Source organism: Myxocyprinus asiaticus, chromosome 10 (assembly GCF_019703515.2).
Source record: "Myxocyprinus asiaticus isolate MX2 ecotype Aquarium Trade chromosome 10, UBuf_Myxa_2, whole genome shotgun sequence".
Classification (NCBI taxonomy): Eukaryota; Metazoa; Chordata; class Actinopteri; order Cypriniformes; family Catostomidae; genus Myxocyprinus; species Myxocyprinus asiaticus.
Genome location: NC_059353.1, coordinates 50613854 through 50638360, shown reverse-complemented (window position 1 = coordinate 50638360; position 24507 = coordinate 50613854). Strand labels below are relative to the sequence as shown.

Below are 24507 nucleotides of genomic sequence, written 5' to 3'. Positions count from 1 at the left end.
AATGTGTGTGCTGATTGCAAAGTAACAGATTTTTAGGGCAGCTGAGATTAACTTTAGGGGGGCTGAGGCCCTCCTAAATAGGTTCTAGCAATGCCTATGATCTGCAGTACCTTCATGGACCCCTGCTGAAAACCCTAGCTCTAGACACATCACATGGGAAAGTGTGTTTACCAATATATATATGTGTTTTTTCCCCTAAATTCCATGTGCATAAATGTAAATGTACCTTAAGTAGAAAACTCAACTTAGTGGTGTTAATTACTGAAAATTGGGCAGCACGTTTACATTTTCTCCCCAATACTGGTTTGGAATTTAACTATTAAAAAGAATCACAAGAAATTTGCAAAAATGTTGAAACTCTTAAAAACATTTTAATGCAAGGCAAAATTAAAGCAAAATTTACAGCTGTTATAATGCTAAAATGTTTATATAATTATACAAATAGTGAATGGTAACTACCAACAAACCTTTCAGAAAACTGAAGAGCATAATATTAATAACACTTTCATGAACGTATCCTCATTGTTTTCATATGCATATACAGGTTATAACCTGATTATTATAAGAGCAACAGCAAGATCTGTCTTTTTTTGTTGCTGTCAAGATGATTTAACAGGGCACACATACACAAACACAAGATGATGTCCATTGTGGTGCCCTTAAAAGACTTTATCATCTGAACAGGGTCCTGAGAAGAGCACTACATGATCCAGCCCAATTTCTCCAGTGACTGACTTCCCCCGCTCGGCCTCAAAGATGAGCTGAAGAAATAAGAAATACAGTCTCAATTATTTTCATTCAATGCCAATGATTTGTTTACACATTGGCTAAATGTGTTGAGCTAAATATAGTTAGGGAAAATCAAATTATGAATATACTGTATCAAAAATGGCAATACAAAGTTCAAGATCTTATTACTTGTCTTACAGAGACAACTCTTCACCATCCAGTCAATTCCTGATGAATAAAATCAAGTTCCTCCCTACATTTCTTTCTTGTTGAATATCACTTCAAACTACATCACACTGCAGAAGTAAGATTAGTTTTACATGCTGTTTCATGTTGACTTTAAGCGCCCTTTGATGCCCCTCCAGTAGGTATGACAGGGAGTGAATTACTCTAATGTTTATTGCAGCAAAATGGAAATTAATTCCAAAATTGGGGTGAATTGCATTTTAATTCCATATAGATTAACGTATCAGTAACTTATGTGCCACTAGTTGCAGAAAACGGAATTGCAATCTGATTATTTGAGTGGCCTGACTGGGCCGGGCATAAACAGCACTGGCTCAGCCAATGGCGTGAGTTTGGGGGCGGGGCTAACTAATTGCCTGACCAATGGTAGAGAAGGGGAGTGTCTGAAATGTTCTTTTGTTTTTTAGTTTTTTGCAATTCTGTTTGGTGCATCTGTTGGTACAGAATTGACACACTTCACCTTTAAAGATAATAAGTTGGTTTCAAGAATTTCAATATAAATGATCTGCTTCTCAATTCGGAAAAAAAACCCCAAATCTCACACGTTTTGTTGGATAACTGCGACTGGCAGATCCTTACCGCTTCTGGAGCTGTTTCCGTCCAGGTAATTGTGATATTTTCTGTTTGCCATTCCTGGTTGTGACTCTGTCTTCTCTCCCAAATGGCAAAGGCACTGCTGTCCCACGTCACTCGTAAGACGCCCATGTTCAGTCCCAGGATACGGTAATCGAATTTAAGACAGAAGACGCTCTGACGCATGTAATCATCCAGAAGCAGCTTCATCCTCGCCTGCTCCTTCCTGTTGCCAATAAGACCATGCAGAGCCAGGTAGTATTCTCTTCCTAAAAATAAGAAAGGGCCTAGTAAGGCTAATGATAAAGCATATTACATTTACTGGCATCTTTTACATAAGAATCAGAAAATAAATGGGAAAATTCTTCTGAACACATGGGCGGTGCTAGGGGTGGGCTAAAAGGGGTTAAACCCCGAATGTTATTATCATCTTGTAGCAAATATCGATATCAAAACATACCAGTGATTCAGTATTAAATTAACACTAAAATATAAATATATTTTAATATTAAGTGATATATATAAATTAATCATACCAGTCTTTCTACAGTATTGATAATATAAAATAAGGCTCAATTTAGTACCCATAAGTTATCTTGTTGGGGGCTGTGCACAGTGATGAGAAGTAACAGAATACATGTTACTAACGGCGTTACGTATTGAAATACTAAGCTATGTAGCCTGTACCTCAGAAGCTTCACTGCTTAAGATATTTAGGCTTTTTCAGAGCATGTAGTTTATTTTGTTTTACTGTTCTGGCAGATTTTTTTCACGTTTTTCACTTGTTTATAGTTTCAGTGCTGAAGAAGTAATCCAAAGTATTGAGATTACATTACTGAGTAATCTAATGGAATGTGTTACAAATTACATTTTGAAGCATGCATTCTGTAATCTGTAGTGGAATACATTTTAAAAGTAACGTTCCCAACCCTGGCTGCACATGCAGGTTGTTGACACTCGTGTGTTTATGAACTGTCAAAATAACTTTGGTCTTGAGATATTGGAAACGGTGTTGAGTTGGTCCTTCCTGATGCAGTAAGTACCAGACAATAATATATGTAACCCTGACAACAGTGAGTAATACGTACAGATGTGCTAACTTTAAGTCACAAGCCAGGACATCTGCGTTTTTTGCTAAACTATTATTATTAAGACACGACGCCATGAACCGTGCAAACTTTGTCAAATCTAGCAATTATTTTTTTCCTCATAGGCACCATATTTTTTCAACTAAACTAACTTAAAGCACCCGCCAAATCAATGAGGACTTTTTTCAAGCAGGCTAGTTCCGGTCCGCTCCGTTGAGCGTTTGTTGGGTGTAGAAACTTTTCGGTATAGCCTTTATCAATAGCAGCGACCACAGGATGGAATTATTGTTGCTTTTAATGAACGAGTCCTCAGAAATACTTAATCTAAACAACCCTACCTCGGGTTCCAATGATTTCCTAGGGATGATGAAACAAAGAAAATGGTTTTATGTTAATCGACTGTATGAAAGCACACATGAAAGTGAAAGTATCTGATGTGGTTTGCGAGGCATTTCTCAGGTAAAGTGTTACAATTCATGAAGAAAAATGAGCAGGTGCAAATTGTTCAAGGAAGCAAAATTGAGTCTTTTTACTTTTAACATTGTGTTTTAATTGATGGTGCATTTGCAACATGTTTATTTCCCGTTTGCATTTGACATTTAATGCAATTGCTGGTTTGTTTGTTTTTGTTGTTTTTCTTTTTTTATTTGTTTATATTGCATTCACATCAGATGAGGGCCCCCAGATTTTAACTCACATCTGTCATTTATTTTGTTGTATGAATTTGTCACCGGTGAACACTTATCCAATCATTCCACTCAAATTGGAGGCTATATCTCGATATTTAAAATATTTAAAACAGTGATTCCCAAATACTCAAACTCTGGGGTGGAAAGGTTCATTTATTTATCAATTTAAAGTTGGTTTAAAATATTTCATGAAGATTAAATGAAATAGTAATGTCATGAGAGCAATGCGAATAGTAGGCTATTATTGTTTACTCTGTTCATTCATTATGAATGTACAAATGTATTTCTTTATAAATAAATGGATGTTTTGTGGTATTTAATAAAAACATTTTCAGACTCTGTGAACTGTGACACATGTATGCATGTCTCGCTTGAAACCATAAATACAGTCATATAACATAAAAATCTTCACGTCATCATCCCTGGGATATCATTTGAACCCGAGATAGGGTGGTTATGAACCGTTCATTAAAAGCAACCGCAATTCTGCCCTGTGGTCGCTACTATTGATAAAGGCTATACCGAAAGTTTCTATACCCAACAAACACTCAACAGAGCGGACCGGGACTAGCCTGGGACGCTACGTGAAAAAAGCTGTCAACTGAAAGCCAACGGAAAGCCAAAAGGGACAAAATTGTTTTAAAAATAAATAAATCACATTAGTACATTGTGTTAAAAGCATGCAAATTCTGATCTTAGAGCCAGTGTTAATCTCGTCAACTAAATCGCTGATGAAAACGTCATACAAGAAGAGAAAGACGTTAATCGTGATGATAATTTTTTTTTTTTCTCCCCAATTTGGAATGCCCAATTCCCAATGTGCTTGTGGTGGCAAAGTGACTCGCCTCAATCCGGGTGGTGGAGGTTGAATCTCAGTTGCCTCCACATCTGAGACCGTCAATCCGCGCATCATCACGTGGCTTGTTGAGCGCGTTACCACAGAGACGTAGCACGGCATCCAAGCACAACTCACCACGCGCCCCACCGAGAGCGAGAACCACATTATAGCGACCACAAGGAGGTTACCCCATGTGACTCTACCCTCCCTAGCAACCGGGCCAATTTGGTTGCTTAGGAGACCTGGCTGGAGTCACTCAGCACACCCTGGATTCAAACTCACGACTCTAGGTGTGGTAGTCAACGTATTTACTCGCTGAGATACCCAGACCCCCAATCATGACGATAGTTAAACTTTTGTATTAAAGAATACTGTTGATGAAAAATAACACTGCAAGATACTAACAGTGCAAGATATAAAGGGAAGAAACATCTAGAGAAACATCTGTTTATAGAAGAAAATATTAGAAATGCATTCATCTAATCCAGCAGTTCAGTTTGTTATTTCCCCACGTGAGCTGCATGAGTTGAACGCGATGAACACCAGCTAAATGAACCACTTTAAAATGGAGATAAATCAAAATATCCACAACATATATGTAATATTACAACGAATGTACAGGTGAACTTGAACTAAGTAACAGAATATGCGTAACTTGCGTTGAGAATACACTGTTTCTGTATAAACTACACACAACGTCATTTCCTAAACTGGTTAAACACAGAAAATTAATATGTTTCTAGAGCATGAAGAATTCAGAGTTAAGTAGGCTAACTTAAGAGTAGTTAATACTTCAGTATACTGATTATATGCTTTTATTTCCGAAGCTCAGTTGGACAGTATTTGTAGCCTATCTTGAATATGTCTGATACATGTTTAAATTGAGAAAATGTTTAGACGTTTTTTCTAAATGTTTGAATATTTGATTAAAGTTTAGTCTGTTATAGATTTATACTTGTTTTTGTCATTTTTACATTTTTTTTATTTTTTTGCTGTTACACATTATCATCAACTAAATTATATTATTTTCCGTAAAACCGACTAAAATGATTGATAATGACATGCAAAAATATTGACACATTTTAAAGGATGTTTTCATCAAAAGACTAAAACTATGACCAAACAAACACCTGTGTAAAAATGTACACTGCTTTGAGCGTATCTGAGGCAAATACAAAAGTTATCGTTTAGTTTCAGTTTTAGTAATATTTAAAGATTTATTATATAAATGACATCTCACAGATGTAACATTTAAACCTTTATTATAAAGTGTATTATATTCTGATATTACATCAAAGGACGGCCCTATAAGTATTCACAGAGGTCTGGACACAGTCCCGAATATCCACTGACCCTTAAACCGCCCCTGGCTGTACATAGTTACAACTGATATTTTAAATGTGGACATTTAAGCAGAGTTGAATATGTACCATTTTTATGATACTTGATGGTCCAGTCCAAATCATCTTCATTATCCTGAACCCATTCACACGCACCGTGATCAAAATTACAATCTGTCAGGAACCCTAATCAAACAAAACACATAATTGTTGAAAAACGTACATACTAATCACATGCTTATTACAATGGATTTCATGTTGAATTTCATGCTCTCTTACTTTCCCTCAGTGGCGCTGCTTGAATCTCTTTCGGCTCTGTGTCTGGACCATAAACAGGCTCAAAGTCGTCTGGAACTAGAAAAGCAAAAATAGACACGGCACATAAAAAACACAAATTGTTATTTTGTTTGATCTTAATGTACAGCACTTTGGTATACACTGTAGTTTTTAAAGTGCTTTATAAATAAACTTGAACCTAACACTATCAACACATGTCAACAGTGGGAATTACAACAGGAAAATTATGTAAACAACATTTGCATTTTGTGAAGAACATACTGTCTTTGGAGTGAAAATGAGCTGGCTGTGCAAGAAGGACATAACCAATCACAATTCTGCAAATAGTTGTAAGAAAGAGGACCAATAGCAATTCAGTATGCAAATGTCACAATAACACCATTGTTTGGGAAGTAGTCAACTAAAATTAGCAACGTTACAAACGTAACTAAATTTCTCAATAGCGTGACAATAGTTCAGCTGTTTTCACAATATAATTGTTGAGTTGTGCTGTAGCCAGTCCTGGGTAATAACGGATTACATGTAATCTGTATAATGTAATCTGATTACAAAAATCAAGTACTTGTAATTAGATTAAATGACATTTGAAAATACTCATAATCAGATTACTGTTACTTTTTTTGATTATATGATTACATATTAATCAGGCAAATGTAGTAAATTGTTCATAATTTATTGATCCCTCTTGGTTTTTTAAATCATTTAATTAAATAATAAAAAATGTCTCTCCATTTTCTCCCCAATTTGGAATGCCCAATTCCCAATGTGCTCTAAGTCCTGGGGGTGGTATAGTGACTCGCCTCAATCTGGGTGGCGGAGGAAGAATCTCAGTTGCCTCTGCGTCTGAGACTGTCAATCCGCGCATTTTATCACATGGCTTTTTGAGTGCGTTACCGTGGAGACGTAGCGCATGTGGAGGCTTCACGTTATTCTCCGTGGCATCCACGCACAACTCACCTCATGCCCCATCGAGAGTGAAAACCACATTATAGTGACCATGAGGAGGTTACCCCATGTGACTCTACCCTCCCTAGCAACCGGGCCAATTTGGTTGCTTAGGAGACCTGACTGGAGTCACTCAGCACACCCTGGATTTGAACTCGTGGCTCCAGGTGTGATAGTCAGCGTCTTTAATTGCTGAGCTACCCAGGCCCCCAGTTTAAGTATTTTTTTAACAGTAGCGGTAATTTTGACTTTGTTCAGTTGATGATGGCCACATCAGCCCTGTACGCCTGCACCAAGTGTAACCAGCGACTCCTGTTTGAGGAGTTGTTGCAGGGCCTGCAGCTCTGCAAGGAGTGTCGAATTGCACATCCTATTGTAAAATGCACCTTCTGCAGGTCCGAGTTTCAGCAGGAGAGCAAAACCAACACTAAATGCAAGAAATGTGCAAAAAATGTTAAACAGTTTGGGATGCCAAATCCATGTCAGGACTGTAACATCATTGCTGCGTTCATTGGGACCAAATGTCAGCGCTGCACCAACTCTGAGAAGAAGTATGGCCCTCCACAGGCCTGCGAACAGTGCAAGCAGCAGTGTGCCTTCGACAGGAAGGATTAAGGAAGAAGAAAGGTGGATGGGAAGCTCTTGTGTTGGCTCTGCACACTGTCATATCGTTGAGTTCTACAGAAAACAAAAGAGCAGCGCAAAGGCCTTGGCTTCTCCCACTCCAACTCTTCTTCCCTCAGTGAGAAAGAACATCAGAGACACTACCGACACAGTTCACATCACAAAATAAGTGGTACTTTAAGTCCAGAGCAGGATCAGGGACTATGGATGCAGAGCATTCAAAAGGAAACGGCAAAGAAAAACCTAAACTAGAGACAAAGCCATCTAATGGAGACAGTAGTTCAATCACTCAGTCAGTGGATTCGGGAGGCACGGATAACTTCATCTTGATTAGCCAGCTGAAAGAGGAAGTGATGTCACTGAAGCGAACGCTTCAGCAGAGAGACCAGACCACCTTGGAGAAGGACAGGAAGTTAATGGAGTTGAAGGCAGATTTTCATTATCAGGAGTCAAATATGCAGGTAATGCATGGGGAAAGCGCATAAAGAGGCCATGGAGCAACAACAGGCAAAGAACAGAGAGCTGATGAAACAGGTCGCTGCACTTTCGAAAGGCAAGAAGTTGGACCGCAGCAGTAGCTCACTGCTGTTACCATAGCAATGACCTCATGCCATCACATGACCCCTTGCCCCAATGTTTCATTACTGTGAGAAAGCTTCACCCTGCATTTCTCACAGTTTTTAATTCGGGCTTGTTAATAATTCCAAGAATATCAAAATCCACAAAAGGAGGTAGATCCTTTTCATACTTGGCTCCTAAACTATGGAATAGTCTCCCTAACACTGTTTGGGATGCAGACACACTCACTGAGTTTAAGTCTAGACTAAAGACTCATCTATTCAGCCAGGCATACACCTAATTTATCCTTCAACTCACAATTAGGCTGCTTTAGTTAGGTCTGCCGCAACCAGAAACATTTATCATGATCTATAACTCTGTATAAATCTGAATGACATCTACGCTAATATTATTCTATTTGTATCCCTGTCTCAACCTCGGGATTCATATCCCGAGGTCATCAGAACCGGCCAGATCCAGCTCCGTTCCTGCTTGGTGTCGGACTCCACTGCTACGTGTCTCTGAGTGATGATGACTAACTGCAGCCGGTGCCAGCCAGACATCACTTCAGTCTATTACGATGGACTTCAGAGGATGAACTGATGCCAACTCCAACTGTAAGACATGGGATACTTCATATGCCACTGACTGAACCTTGGACTTAGGATAGACCTCACCCAACCTCACCGAAATGACCTGCCGGTTGAACTGCGATGCACCTCACTGATCTCTGCATCACCTTGGTCTAATGATGGACTACACTCTTAAAATGGAATATATAGACTATCAATTAATTGCCAACAAAAGCCTTCATCAGCCAACCAACAAACGACAATGCATCTATATGAACTTCTGCAGTTAATCCAGGATGAACTTCAAAGACATTACTCATTAATCTTACAGTTCATACAAAATCTTTTGTTTAAACACTGACCCTTAACACTTACTTAGTTTACTAATCTTAAACCATGGCAACTGCCCATGTTGCCCATGCCTAAATCCGCCACTGGTTGTGAAAAGTGCTATACAAATAAAAATGACTTGGGAAAACCAAATAATTTTAGTGAATCGGTTCTTTTTGACAGTTCATGTCAATGAACTGGTTACAACGAACGATTCCCTTATATTTAACATTGGGAACTTCGATTCATTTTAGTGAATTGGTTCTTTTGGACGGTTCATGTAAATGAACTAGCTCACACATATGATTCACTGATTCACTTGAGCACCTTGCAGCCTTAAAGGGACTTTGCCATCTTATTTGAAGCTAAATATTTAGTTAATTGTTGCTGTTTATCACAGTAATAAAAAATACAGTGGATGTACTCAATGTTGGGCGTAATGCAATTACAAAACAATTAGTTACTGTAATATAATTACTTTTTAGTGAAAAAAGTAGTGTAATACACAGTGTTGGGTTAGTTACTAAAAAGTAATCCATTACAAAATACTAACTAATTCTCTAAAATTATAATCAGATTACTTTACTGATTACATCATTGAAAAAGTAATCACACTACTAATTACTTTACTTTTAAGTTACTTTCTAAAACACTAAATAATATCTATTTTTCCTTGTTCGTTGTCGCACACCCATCAGCTGTCACAGAAACGCAAACAGACGTACATATGAATTCACATTTTAATTTTGTTAAACATAAATATGATTTTTTTTTTAAATATTTGTAAACCAAGTAATGTACTTAAAAGTAATAACTTTCTTTGAAAGTCAGTAACTGTAATCTGATTACAAGAATATAAAATGTAATGTGTTACCCTACTTTTTGTGCCTAAAAGTAATTAGATTACAGTAACTAATTACTTATTACTAATCAAATTACCCCCAACACTGGTAATGAATTACATTTTAAATACTTGTAATCTGATTACAGTTACTGACTTTCAATTAATTTAAGTACATTATAGGGTTATGCTTGTTTTCTAATATATTATTGATGTAGAATACATGAATTATTGCCCCATAACGAGTTATTGTGAAGGAGAAATGTGAGGTGCTGAGTGTATGACTTGTGTGTAACAATGAACAAGAAATATAGACATTATTTTGAATTTGTTAGTGGAAAAGTGTTTTAGAAAGTAACTTAAAAGTTAAGTAATTAGTAATGTGATTACTTTTTAATGAAGTAATTAGTAAAGTAATATGATTACAATTTTAGATAAATAATTAGCCATTTGTAGTGGATTACTATATTCCCGTACTATTCCATACTATTTTATATGGTTACTGTAGTAAAATCATGGTTGATTCTCATCTGGACGTCACCCTAATTAAATATATAGCTATCAGGTTTGTAGTTTATTATTTAGTTATCATCATTTAAAATGTAGAGTTAGAATAACTGCCCCGGATTGATCTTGTTGAGATAACTCAACTATCCAAGTTTTTGTTTACTGAACTTGTGACAGGTTTTTGAAAAATAATTCAGCTGAAATTAGAGGACTATGCACATCATGCTCACTTATTCGGATTCCAAGCATGCACTGTGGCATGAATAAATTATGCAAATTTCAGTGTTAATGCCTTATTTAAAAAAAAAAAAATTTGTTTGCTGCTTTTCTGTATGCTGTTGGTTGTTGTGTTTGTTGACACTTGATCATACACTCATAAATAAAACAAATAGCAGTTTATTTTACCCATAACAATGAGATGGCCCTAACTACTTCTATAGTTTCAATAATATTACATGGTAATAAAAAGTCTTTAAAACTTTATGTTCTGTATAAACAACTCTCCCTCTGAAGTTGAAACAACTAAAAATTTTAAGGCAGCACAAACACTGACTTGAAACAATCAGAACTGATGGCAGAATTAAAGAATATCATCTGATGGTTATATCTAAAAATATTTTCTGCAATGTAGTGTAGCTGGCTACTTTTTTAAATGAGTAGTTTGACGGTAGTTTAACCCTTTAAGCTCTGAAGGTGTTTTTAAAGATATCCTTTTTCAGTGGCATACCCAAAATTAAAGGCTTATAACTCATACAAAAAAAGTGTTTGGTATCATAGTAAAGAAAACTTTTAAATTTTTTATGATATGGATTATGATACATTCTGAGACTCTCAGCCTAAGAAACTGATGAAAATCACAAAACAATTTAGCCAAAAATTTACTTTTTTTCTTATTTTTCTTATATGACATTATATATCTCTGTGGTGGCTCAGAAAAACTGCTTTTGTTTTGTTCCCAATCATGTCAACTGTATCTGAGAAAAAGTTTGTGTTGATACGACAAAGCAATCAAAAGTTATAGCATTTCAAAAATAATTTAGTGTCCAAAAGCCTCTCCAAACAAATAAAACATAATAATTGTACATAAGAACTAATTACACATGCAAACACAACAATAACTAAAGGTTTGTATAGCATGCAGACATGATTTTAGTAATGAGATTTCACAGAATGAGTTTCATTCTGTGTCATTTGAGTCATCATTGAGTCTGTGTCATGTATTTGGCGCCATCTCCTGGTGGTCATATGTAACATTGTGCTTCATGTGGATTATCTAATGATCTATGCATCTGATTATCTTGTGTGTGGGCTCGTTTGAAAGACAATCACCTTCTCTAAGTAATGGTATGTGATATGTTATGTTCCGTTTATGTTTTGTGAAGTTATAAGCGAAAACGCGGCATATAAGCAACATAATTGTCAAAGACATATACTTAGCTATTACTCGCTATATTTTTGTGAGTAAAACAAATAGGCTGGTTGTATTGTACTCTTTGAGAGATTTCCAACAACATATGACACATGACTATTTGATCAGTTTGATGTTTTTACTGATTGTAATAATATGTACAGTGCAAATTGTTTTTTTTATAAATGATCAAAATGGAACACTTCTGATTTGTCTGCAAATTTCAAAGCACTTGTTCAGTTTTGGTCATAATGTCTACATGTATTATAAAGTAGAGCTTCTAAACTTTCAAACGAAAGCTATTCTGTGTTGGTCAAGACTGAAGTTATTAATATTTTGACAATTATTTTATTTACTTGCGGGCTCATCCGAGCTTAAAGGGTAAACCAAAAATTAGGAAGGAAAGTCGTTTCAGAAGCTTATACTGAAGACAGAAATGTTTTCTTTGGAATAATGTGCACTGATGAATCGTTCACAATAAAACCAAGAAAGTGCATTATGAATAATTCAATTTAGATTTTTCATATTGACTAAGTAGTTCAAGCTGAATTCATTGCAGAATACTTTGGGTTAGAGTACAAATTTGGTACAAATTCTAACCAAATGTGTGAGGAATATCAATACAGTTTTGCATTGCAAACATTACAAGCATGATTTATCTTCTTTTTAAGAAATGAAAACCCAACTAGAAAGCAAATATCTCCTCTTATGGAGAAAATAAGAATGGTTTTTTGGATGTGCAAGTGAACACTTGCCTGCAGCTTCATGTCTGTAAGTGCAGTCTGACTGAAGCTCTGATGTTCTCAGGCTAATTGAAAGAGAAACCGGGGGTTTATAGAAGATTGCTGGACTGATGACAGACACTGAGCCTCACACTGTCAAACAGATGTTCTAATAACAGGCTTCAGGTTTTTCCGGCAAGGGAACGGGCCCTGAGGAGGAATGTCTCCCCAGAGCTCATGTATGTCTCGGGCTTGTATCCTCCTGCCTTCTCTCTGACAGTCTCAAGGACAGAGGGGAGATTCTGTAGTTTTGTCTTGTTGAGAGATTAAGGGTGAGTTTATGAAGAATGAACTGCATTCCTTCATGACATCATTTATTTGCACATGCTTTAACAAAGTCAACATACTGTTATTCTACAGACATGGACTTATATTTCTGAAAGTCACCTCCACTGAACTTGGCACAGACCTTCAGACTGTTCTGACTCAAGTTACTATGACTTTTCGAACTGATTGGATTTACGGTTTTCACAGAACAGGTGATCAAAAATCCCCAAAATCCCATAGACTTACACTGACGGAATGTTCAAATGGGCCAAGACTATTAAAACTCCAACAATTGAATTTAAAAATTCAAATTTAAACAAACCCTTTAATCTGCGTTAAGTTTCTCTCTTGCATAGTTTTCTTTCTTTGTTTCTTTCTATTTATCTATCTGTAACCTTCAAACATACTGTATATATTTTTAATTAGTCTTACACTTTCAGACAAGGTCAAACAAACATTAAAATTTGTCTTGACAAACTTCACACATCTAGCTTTTAATTCCTTTTATGTAATAATTCCTCTTCCTGTGCGTGGCCAAAATCAATTAAAAATACACACATTGGGCCTCATTCATGAAACTTTCATAAATTTATGAGTAATTTGCGTGTAAAATGGTAGTAAAACGTGTGTTTGTTTGTGAATTCCAAACATTCATAAATAGAGGGCGTGTGCACGTTCATTCACAATTATCATAATCCACGCCCATGTAAATGGCATACAAGGAACGCACCAGACTCGCTAGTAAACATCTATGTGGAACAGTAGTGAAATTATTTCTATGGACGAAGTGCATTCACATCGTTAAAACTTTGATTTACATTTATGCATTTGGCAGATGCTTTTATCCAAAGCGACTTACAGTGCACTTATTACAGGGACAATCCCCCTGGAGCAACCTGGAGTTAAGTGCCTTGCTCAAGGACACAATGGTGGTGGCTGTGGGGATTGAACCAGCAACCTTCTGCTTACCAATTCAGTGCTTTAGTCCACTACGCCACCACCACTCCAGTTAGCGATTTAGCAAACACTAAAAGAAAGTGAGGATGTACTGTCATCGCATGTTTTTGCTGTCATATGATGCTCTTTTGTGAACCAAACAGTTCAAGAAGTCAATAAAAGTGGTTTGACATGAGTGTAAAAAATGAGAGGAGGATGTTCACCACCATTAACCTTCTCTGGTTCAGTTCAGCGCATCGCCAGCATCATTTGTGAAACTTCTCGAGTTAATCATGATGGTAACAGTGATATACTTTCACTTCTGTAAATTACTAGAATGCCTGAAGAAGATCTTTGACCGAAACGGCAGATGATATCACAGATTTACAAGCTATTCGACAATGTGCAGGCTCTTTCTATTGTTTCCTCGTTGTATTGTGTACGCACCTGCCCGTGATGTGTTTATTTATAGGTTTAACAGCATTAGCATTGACCATACGTTATCAACTGAACGTGATTTACTGATGCCTATTAAATTATAAAACCTAATTTATAGAGCTCATATCATATATAAAGACTGTCCAACCAGTCACGTTAGAGGGCATTACATTTTTCGAGAAAAATCAAGCACTTCTGCTGGAAAAACGATAAGTTGAGAAAACAATTATACTTTGAAAAAATAAATTCAAGCGGTAAAGAAAAGTTTCTAAATAAGTGTAGGGTATAGTTTGAAAAGAAAACAAAGCTTTTTTTCTTCTTCGTCTTTTTTTACGGTTAATATCACTCATTTAATTATTAGTATTTATTAATTTTTTCATTACTTATTTAATTTAACTTCTATCCAAACGTAATCATGACAGTTTGCCTGCAAGAACTCAACACGTTCTGATGTCTTACACACGATTTACACATAGTCGGGAGCAGGTGTAAATTTCGTTCGTACCGACTAACGTTTTGGAAATACGAAAAAATTCATGAATCTGAGAATTTACGTAAGAACAGCTTTACGAACAGTTTACACAAAAATTCGTTCTGCTCGTGTTTCATGAATGAGGCCCATTAATTTAAAATTCCTCTATGTTAATTGTGTTTCCAATGTTAAAAATATGAATAATAGACATAAATTATTAGACTGGAAATAGGCAAGAAGTTTAAAGTGGCTTGGAGACTTTTGAGTCTGAGCTCATGAAAATTATGCGACTGTGACGACATTTTTGGAAAATTACATCACGTGGTTCATTACACGTTTCGCGGCAGTTCTGAGGTGAAATTTCCACTGTGTGGTGCTAAAAGCAAGTTAAATGTTCTCCCAAACATATTAATGCTCTATTGAGTTTTTAATCAACAAAACCAACCTCCCTACCCTAAACCGAAAACCTAAACCTAACTGATAGTGTCAGAAAAAGCAAATGTGAGATGAATGTCAATTTGTGGTGCTTCTATGACACTTTGGGCTCACGTGTGGACTTGCGTGCTCTTCAGGATTTGTATCCCAGTCCTTTACATCACAAGTGCAATGCTCTATCAGTTGAGCTACTGCACAGTTTGATCACACTTGAACACGCTTGTAAATGTAGTTGATTATGTAATGGAAACGTTAAAATGAGACATGCACTATGGTAAAAGTGTTTAGATGTCATAAGATAGCATTGCGTGAGGAACAGGGTGAAAAGTACGTGTTTATGAACTGATAATCAGCCGTTTTACACGTGGTTTGTGTGAAAGTGAATAAAAGTCATTGTTGTTATAGTGTTAATTTCACCGGGAAACTGACACGATACGTACAACGAGCCATGTTAAAATCATCTTGCAAAAAAGTACTATAGTAACATGATTCTATATGAGACCAGGGTGGGACTTTTAATTAGTCAAAAACAATGACACTCAACTTTGTGATCACCAAAGCCACTTTGTGGTGGAAAAATGGCCAAAAGCCAGTTTACAAAATCCATAATAACCCTCCAGTTTCCTTTTTGGTTCGTTTATTTCTAGTATTGGCAACCACATAATCAAATCTCCAGAATAATGGTGTTCTGATGCATTCCACACCTACTGTACATCCGCTCCGATCACATGAGACGAGTTTAATAAGCAGTTATTTCATGACAACCAGTTATTTTCCTCCTACATTAAACATTAACACTTATCCTGCCACTTATCCAGCTCTTCGCCTCTCTTCAGGGAAACTTTAATGGAATAGTTCACCCCAAAATGATAATTCTCTCATCATTTACTCACCCTTATGCTGTCTCAAACTGACATGACTTTCTTTCTTCTGCAGAACACAGACTAAGATATTTTGAAGAATGTCCTTACAGTGCAAGTCAATGGGGTCTAACACTTTCAAGCTCCAAAAAGGACATAAGGCACAAAAAGGCATCATAAATGTAATTTATATGACTCTAGTTGTTTAATCAATGTCTTATGAAGCATTATGATCTGTGCATCATTAAACTAAATAAATGTGGCACCAAAGTTCAAGTTTGAGCATGTCTTTAGGTCGGTGAACTGAAACCAGAGTTGTGGTGGTGTAGTGGGCTAAAGCACATAACTGGTAATCAGAAGGTTGCTGGTTCAATCCCCACAGCCATCACCATTGTGTCCTTGAGCAAGACACTTAACTCCAGGTTGCTCCAGGGGGATTGTCCCTGTAATAAGTGCACTGTAAGTCGCTTTGGATAAAAGTGTCAGCCAAATGCATAAATGTAAACCAGACCTCCTTTCCTTTGTCTTCTTGTATTTATCCAAATACCAGAATGGTGTGAGCAAAATATTAAAAACTCTAAATATTATGGATAGCAGGACAATAAAGATGCTGTTCGACTTTGACCCCATCTAGAATTCCATTGAAGATATTAAAGAGCTTTTGCTTTATTTTGAATATTTAGGGGCCAAGCACCAAAAGTCTTTTTGCTGACATCCCATAGAACCATTTGGAGGAAAGTTATGAACTTTGGCACAATGGTTGGAAGGGGTCAGAATAGTCCCCTGACCCATCTGGGGGTCATACGCTCAAACTTTTTAGTGCCAATAAAACTTTTGTCCAATTTACACCAAAGTTTGCTCTAGATTATCTTCAGATCAAGCTGCACAAAATTTCTTGAATGGATTTTTAAATCTTGAGCCTTATATAATTTGGATTTTTAACATGCCAATGAAGTTTACAGTAAAGATGCCAGTAGGGTGTGAATTATTGTGACTCCCTCCATCAGAAATGAGTCAGAAATCACAATGGGCCATTTTTGGAAAAACTTGAAATTTGGGTTTTTTATTGTTTTTGATTAAACATAGTTTCAGCTTTCAAATGATGTCAGTGCTGTCATGAAATTCAAACTACAACCTTGTGTGACCCCATGCGTGGACGTTGCATTTTGGCTTCACTATACAGAACGTATAATTTAAATTAATTTAATCCGACTGATGTCAGTTCAGGACACTCTGTGCTGTCAGTAAAGGGTTAAACTTTTGTGTCATGTGACACAACAACATGGCGCTGACCACAGCGGAGTTTGTCTTTGGGAGAAACGGCAACAAAATTACATCTGGTAAGAAACCTAATTAAATTTTTACATTAAAACCTGTTTGAGTCAAAAGATTAGAGTCTCTAGTTTCATCCGATATGCCATTTTAAAAATTGGAGTTAAACACAATGTACACTAATGTGTAATTTAGCGCATACTTTCCTTAGAAATCCTATATTTACATTGAGAATAAATTAGTTCATCCAAAAGCTGAAAAATGTTGCTTTCAGAGGCTTTATATGGAGTTAGGATGAAAATAAGGTGCATTTCAAACTGTTCTGAGACCAGTGCAGACAGACAGCACACTGGAGGTTAAGTCATTCACTAAATAGGGAGCAAGGGAGCATCCTATAGCTCTCTATGCAGCTAAGTGCATTCACTCATTCATGTGACAATGATAATCAGTACATAGATTCAGAATTTATAATGTATCATTTTATTTTAACATGACTGACAGTGATTGGATGATGCTGGGCATTACTTTGAATCTGAATTAATTATGCTAATTTCTGATGTAATGTCTGTAACGTCTCAGAAACATGAATAATCAACACTCCTGGACACATCATAAACTATTTGATAAAAATAAATATGACTTTCTATAGCTTGGTGTTATTTAAAATTTCACAACTTGGTCCCGCTGTCCACATATGTGAACATTCATTTTTAGGAAAACTATTTGATCTAGAAATATATATATATATATATATATATATTATTTTTTTTACTTTTTTATTTATTTGGTGCTACTAGTTACAAATTTTCAGTCGTCTGGGTTCCGGAAGTATTTTTTAACTGTTATTTATGTCTTAATTATTTAATGTATGCATGAATAAATCTTCAAGCTGAAAAATAATGACTGATATTGTAATCTTTAGAGTCTTTAGAGTTTTGTGACAGCCATCGTTTAAAAGATTATATCTCAGTTTTCAGTAAGAAAGATGAGAACTTTTTACTTCATTGCATAAAATGCAAAATGTGATTCTGGGTCAATGTGAATCAAAATGATGAAGTAGGTCACATTTATATTTTGCAGCTGATTTTTGTTGTGCATTTTTGCTTTAATAGTGCACAACATTGGCCATCTACTTTTTCAGCTGTCTTGGTACCGAAAGTATTTTTCCCAATAATTTTTTCCATAGGGATTTCATAAAATCCTTCATGAAAGAGTTGTAAGCCATAAACCAAAACAACCAGCTCCGAGGTGAATCACAACATCACAAACTTTGATTTGAAACTAAAAAGTATCTGAAAATCAGACAAAAAGACAAAGATAAAAGACTTAACATATTTAATGAAGGAATGAACTACAATCCCATGAAGCATTGTCAATGATGTAATCAAATTAAAACAATGGAAAAATATAAAACTAAATAAAACTAAAACTATAAGTTCAATGTCAAATATTCAGTTATTTACAAATAAATAAGTAGTTTGAGAGTGTACGGAGAGCGACTCGATTGTATCATTCACAGTGCATCATGGGAGTGGGCGGAGCTCTTTTGATGTGATTCTCTGACTGGTGGATCTCTCTTCAGGATCATGGGTAGTGTAGTTCTTCACCAGGAATACTGCTATTAAAGAAGATTTTTTTCTGATGGCTTCAACAGAAGCATGTACCATCAATTAACAAGCCAAGCTCATGGTAGATCTGTCTTTAAATGTTTATAAGTTATTGTTAACAATCAGTTCACCTTAGGAGAAAATAAATATTATTTTTACTTCTGGAACCCGACTGTTGTGCTCTATAAGTGTAACCAAATATATTTTGTTATGCATATCAACTTTACTTTCCTCTGCTATGACTTGAGTCAGCACATTACTCACATCACAAGGGATCGCCATACGTGCCCTTTAAAAGGAACATCCATGTCAACAGTATGAAGAGGAGGGAGTATTTATAGTGAGAGCTGAAGATAACTCACAGAAAACATCTCCTCTGGCGTTCAGCTCCTCGCCTTCCAGCTGATTTCCTGTGTCTTCTCCCTCTTCCTCCTCATCTTCCTCATTGTAAAACTTCTTTTCCTCAGAAAACAATGGTGTTTCATCTGAAGGGCCGATGTAGACCTCGCCATCATAGTCGAAGGGTTGCATGTGATGTCGTGGAGTCTTGGTCACCATAGGCTCTGGGATGGTGTTGTCAAATTTGCCCCCTAGAATACGGAGCATGTTGGGGGCATCAGGAATCGCTGCAGAGCCATAAAAAAGATTTTACAAAATTGCAATCAAATGCTTTTCGACAACAAAGTGGTTCTCAATTGGTGGGTGGCAGGTCTTGGAAAGCAGGGAAGAACAATGCTAAATGTAAATAATAAAAACACATTTAAGCATACTGCAATTAAGATAAGCAAGGAGAAAAATGCTTCCCACATCTTTTGTTGCTGACCTCAAAGGCTGTGTGTCCAATCAAACTCTACAGTATTTTGCTGTAAATTCACTTGGTAAAAGTATGTCAAAATTTATGTCAACATGGACAGGTTGTGTGACATGAACTCATCCTTAAAAACCATCAACAATGCTACACAAAGGAAAAGAAAATTCCACCCAGACAACAATAAATACAGATTCACTTGCAGTGAGAATAAGCAGTTTGTTTTGATCACAATGTGTTTTGAGCAGTGAGTTATTGGTTGCTGAGAGCATGAAACCATTTAAATTTATGAGACATTGAAAAAACAAAAATTCTGGGAATATCAACACATTTTATAAGGATTTTGTATGATAAGCAATGTTGGTACTGTGTGACAATGCATGAGAGAACTGGGATAGGATCTTGTGCACTGATTTACGTAGATGTTCGGGAGCGAGACTGCTGTAGTCTAAAGCCATGGAAAGACCTTCTTTCAAAGGTTTTATAAAAGCCAAATGCTAATTTGTTTTATGCAATTGCAGCATTGTTGTATTGAGGCTACAATTGCATGAGTTTTGGAATAAAGCAAACTGTTTCATGCGAAGCACAGGGCAAATTTGCAGTGGATGAAGCCAATTGCAAATGTCAAAACAGAATTATGGAGATTAGTCAAGGAAGACGCCCAACCATGTCTCATAGAATCATGTTACTATTAGAGCTGTCAATCGATTACATTTTTAATCGTATAAATCATATATCAACTAATCAGATTAATCGCAATTAATCACATGTATCAGTATTTCTAGAGAAAGGCCCCCAAATAAAAATATATCAATATAGAATGATTAAATAATTATAAATAATTACTGTATATATAAATATGTAAATATAATAATTCAGATAATTAAAATATACATTACATTATTCCGGCAGACTATTAAAACTTTAATATAATACAGAAAGTTGCTTTAGAATGCAATCTATTATTTTTCCATATGTACTTACCATAAGGGCTTTTCTAAAGATGTGCATGCGTCAGACAGACGCTTTTGGAGCATCTCACATTGAATTAAACAGCGTATTAGGATGCTGTGTCAAGTTAAACGTAGTTTGAAACGTAGAAAAATACGTCTTGAGATGCCTGCATTTGGAGTTGTGCTCCGTCCAGCTGTGTTTGAATGCAAAACACGTCCTCATTTTGTGCTGTATGCTGTGGTTTGTTGTCTATACAGCTGCGCGTTGCCTGTAGAGCTGGAGCTGCGCTTACTGCCCCCTGCCGCTGACAGAGACTCGCAAAAACATGGTACTTCAAGCTTGAACTGCTCCGATGGTAGGAAGATTCCTAACAATTAACTGCATACTTTTTTAAACAAGTTATTTTTTCATATAATTAATCACACTGAATTAACAGCTTAAATCGACAGCCCAAGATTTTTGCAAAATTATTTTCACATGGCTCGTTGTATCGTGGCAGTTTCCTGGTGAAACAAACACTAGAGGTGTTACAGCAACAATGACTTTTATGCACTTTCACACAAATCACGAGTAAAACGGCAGATTATCAGATCATAAACACTTATTTTTCGCTCTGTTCCTCACACAATGCTATATAATGACATCTAAACACTTTTACTATAGTACATGACTCGTTTTAACGTTTAACTACATTTATAAGCTTGTTCGAGTGTGATCAAATTGCACGGCTCAACTGATAGAGCATTGCACTTGTGATGTAAAGGAGCGGGGTTTGAGTCCTGAAGAGCACGTGAGTCCACACGTGAGCCTAAAGTGTCATAGATGCACCACAAAATGACCTTAATTGTGTTTTTCATCTCACATTTGCTTTTTCTGACACTATTGGTTAGGTTTAGGTTTAAGGTTTAGGTTAGGGAGGTCGGTCGGTTTTGTTGATTTAAAACTCGATAGAGCATTAACCTTAACCTAATCTGTTTGAGAGAACATTTCACTCGCTTTTAGCGCCACACAGTGGACAATACACCTCAGAACGGAATACATTTAAGGAACCACGTAATATCATTTTGCAAAAATGTTGCCAGTCACGTAATTTTCATGATAAATTGATATGAATGAAGGCTGTGAGGGACACACAAAAAAAATCTGTTCAATAACATCTAATTATGACAATCCATGTTTTCTGAAGTTAAGAGCATGTATTTTAACAATCAATTCGAAGAAAGCACTCCATCACAGCTTGGTAAGTAAATTAAAATGTCTTCCCTCACTAAGGTGCATTGGGTGGCATTTGCAAAGCACTAAGTACAGTAGGGAGATACAGCAGAAGTTCCCTCTAACTCCTGATTTGAACATTGTTTTGCATTTACTTTTGTACCAGTCAAGAGAGGAGCTTTGAGGCAACTTCCTTTCCCTTATACAGCCATGAAACAGTTTGGCTGCGCCTCTAAATGCTCTCACCGTTGAGAAACTCACGAGTACTGCCTTTATCAGCATCCCAGGATCTGTGATAAAAAGGTTTGACTACAAAAACACAGAGGAAATTCACATGAAGCTCTCCGGGAAGGAGATATTAAAGGCATATATCATGGATACTCTTTCAAAGCTCAGGAGACTCAGTGGAGATCTCAATTATGTTCCAGAGCAGTTTCGACTTGGTCGCAGATGATTCACCTAAAATAGCTTTGGAGACATAAAAACAGACTCAAATGAGTCGATTGCTGACACACAGTAAGAGTAAAGAGCTATAAAAATAATGAGTTCATATTGATATCTCTGACTTTTGATCTGTGGTAAATCTGAGCACATTGTTGAGATATCTTGTGAAACTCTAGAAGAGACACATGTGAGATTATTGGAGTCTTTTTCTCAGGAGACACATCTGAGAAGCAGAAGACTCATTTGTGATTTTTCTTGCCATTTGGAGCTGACATTTATTTGTCTATAAAGAAATAAATAATTTTCTTGCTGGCTTGGTACAAAAATGAATATTTACACAGGTGGGATTTAAATCGCACACCTGTGAAACTCAGAAAGCTCTTGAAAGGAAATGGATTTTGGGACTGCTAAGGTTTGCTTCAGATTTTGTTTCCTTTATATCTTTTGTTCTTTTTCTTAACCCTCCTATGGTTTTCGGTCATTCTTGACCTAAATAAATCTTCCTCATTTAATACAAATGGTTTCCTTTATCTGAGCAGTACAAGACTTGGTGACTTTTCTTCCATTTGCCATCTGAACACCCAAAAAAAAAAATAATAAATAAATAAAATAAATTGGGCTTGATTCGATAAGTCTAAGTGGATGTTAAAAAAAGGCAACGCCTTTTGTATTCATGGCCAAAATTGACCGACCATTGAAAATGTATGGGAAAGACCAAAAAACTGAGCAATTTTTTTTTATCTGTCAAAAATAATCAATAAATCAGCCACAATGCAAAAAAAAAACAGACAGAAATTACAGGGTGAGACTCTAAATCATCCTCAGTTCAAATCATAAACACCCACTCACACACAAACACACTTAAAAACACAAAAAAAATGAACTGGTGAGACTATAACACAGACCTTTTTTTTACATTTGTAAAAAACTAAAAACATAATAATAATTCAGTCACAATGCTAAACACACACAATCTCAGAAATGAAGGGGTGAGACGATAACACACTCACAATGCAGAATACACACACACACACACACACACACACATACACAAAACCAGAGCATCAATAAGTGGAGCTCTACAGCCATCTTTTGGGCATTACAAGTTATTTCCAGCTGATGACAGCAATCTGACACACACACACACACACACACACACACACACACACACACACACACACACATGTTTGCAAAATACATTTTTACTCTAGAAAGTTTGAAATTGCAAAATGTTTACTCTGATTCTTCTGTTTTATACTCTAATTGAATTTTCAGAATTTTGCAGTTCATTTCTGTTTCTTGATGTTCATTTTCTTGACATTATTATGCATTTACTTTTTTAGTTATTTAATTTCTATGTTAGAAATAAATTATTGGTAGAAATATGTTTATTCTGTGTCTTCTCTTTGTAACACCATGGTCAGGTTTGATTGCAAACATAATGACATAAACTGCAAAAACTGACACTTCAAATCTATTTTAAAATGCAAACTTTGACAAATAATAGTTTGATAATGTTTAAATATATATCCAAATGCATATCAAATAATTTTTTTCAAAAATGTGCTAATTTATATATGTAAATTAATGGTATAATTTGGAAATTTACATAAAAATAAGATCAAAATAGCATAAAATCCCAAAAGAAATGTATTGTTCTTCATGAAAGTAGAAATGGTATCATTATCATCATCATCATCAAAAAAAGACATTTTCAATACCATAGGAGGGTTAAGTTTTAAACACTAAATTACAAACAAAAGTTCACACAAATAAGCCCTTTTTTAACTTATGTCATTTATATTCATATGAAATATAATTTATACACTACCAGTCAAAAGTTTGAACATTCTTCATTTTTTATTTTTACTTTTTTAAGATTTTAGAATAATAGTTAAATAAAAAGAATAGAAGTCATCAAATCTGTGAAATAATATAAATCGGATAATATAGGGACCAAAAAAAAGAAGTTCTAGTTATAATTTTTAGTTTTTTGCTTTTTTAAAGGAATTCGTACGTAGGCACAATTTATTTTTGTTTACAAAAATAATTTCAAGTATTTAAGCATTTAGATCAGGAGTCCCTAAATCTGATGATCCCCTGTGTGAGAAAAATAGTAAACATGATATTTAAAAAAAAAAAAAAAAAAATTGCCTTTTATATTTTCTTTCTACTAAAACCAAAAGAAATTATTAAAATATCATCTGGAAAATATTTACTTCCTATTAAGTTGACAGTTTATCTTTCTTATGCTGGAGTAATGTTAAATGTATAAACCAGATAAACAACACTTTCAACGCTGAAATATTATTATTATTATTTTTATTTTTTTAAATTAAATTTAAAAAATAATTTCATCAAAATAATATTTTATTTTAAATATTTATATTATTTGTGAAAAGCGTTATTTAAATACATTTTTAGAAGTATACAAA

General features: G+C 35.6%; 1 protein-coding gene and 1 pseudogene across 1 annotated transcript in view; one reads left to right on the top strand and one right to left on the bottom strand.

Moving 5' to 3' along the window:
* Window positions 1-349: 349 nt before the first annotated feature.
* Window positions 350-24507, bottom strand: part of LOC127446989 (epidermal growth factor-like protein 6) — a 37537-nt gene continuing 13379 nt past the window's right edge. The window contains exons 8-12 of the mRNA XM_051708409.1: window positions 19017-19280; window positions 5783-5857; window positions 5594-5689; window positions 1555-1817; window positions 350-761 (exon numbers count right to left, since the gene is read on the bottom strand). Coding sequence (XP_051564369.1) covers window positions 660-761; window positions 1555-1817; window positions 5594-5689; window positions 5783-5857; window positions 19017-19280 — 800 coding nt within the window. The 3' untranslated portion in view covers window positions 350-659. The remainder of the gene's footprint in view (window positions 762-1554; window positions 1818-5593; window positions 5690-5782; window positions 5858-19016; window positions 19281-24507) is intronic.
* Window positions 6994-8116, top strand: LOC127447004 (protein FAM76B-like; annotated as a pseudogene).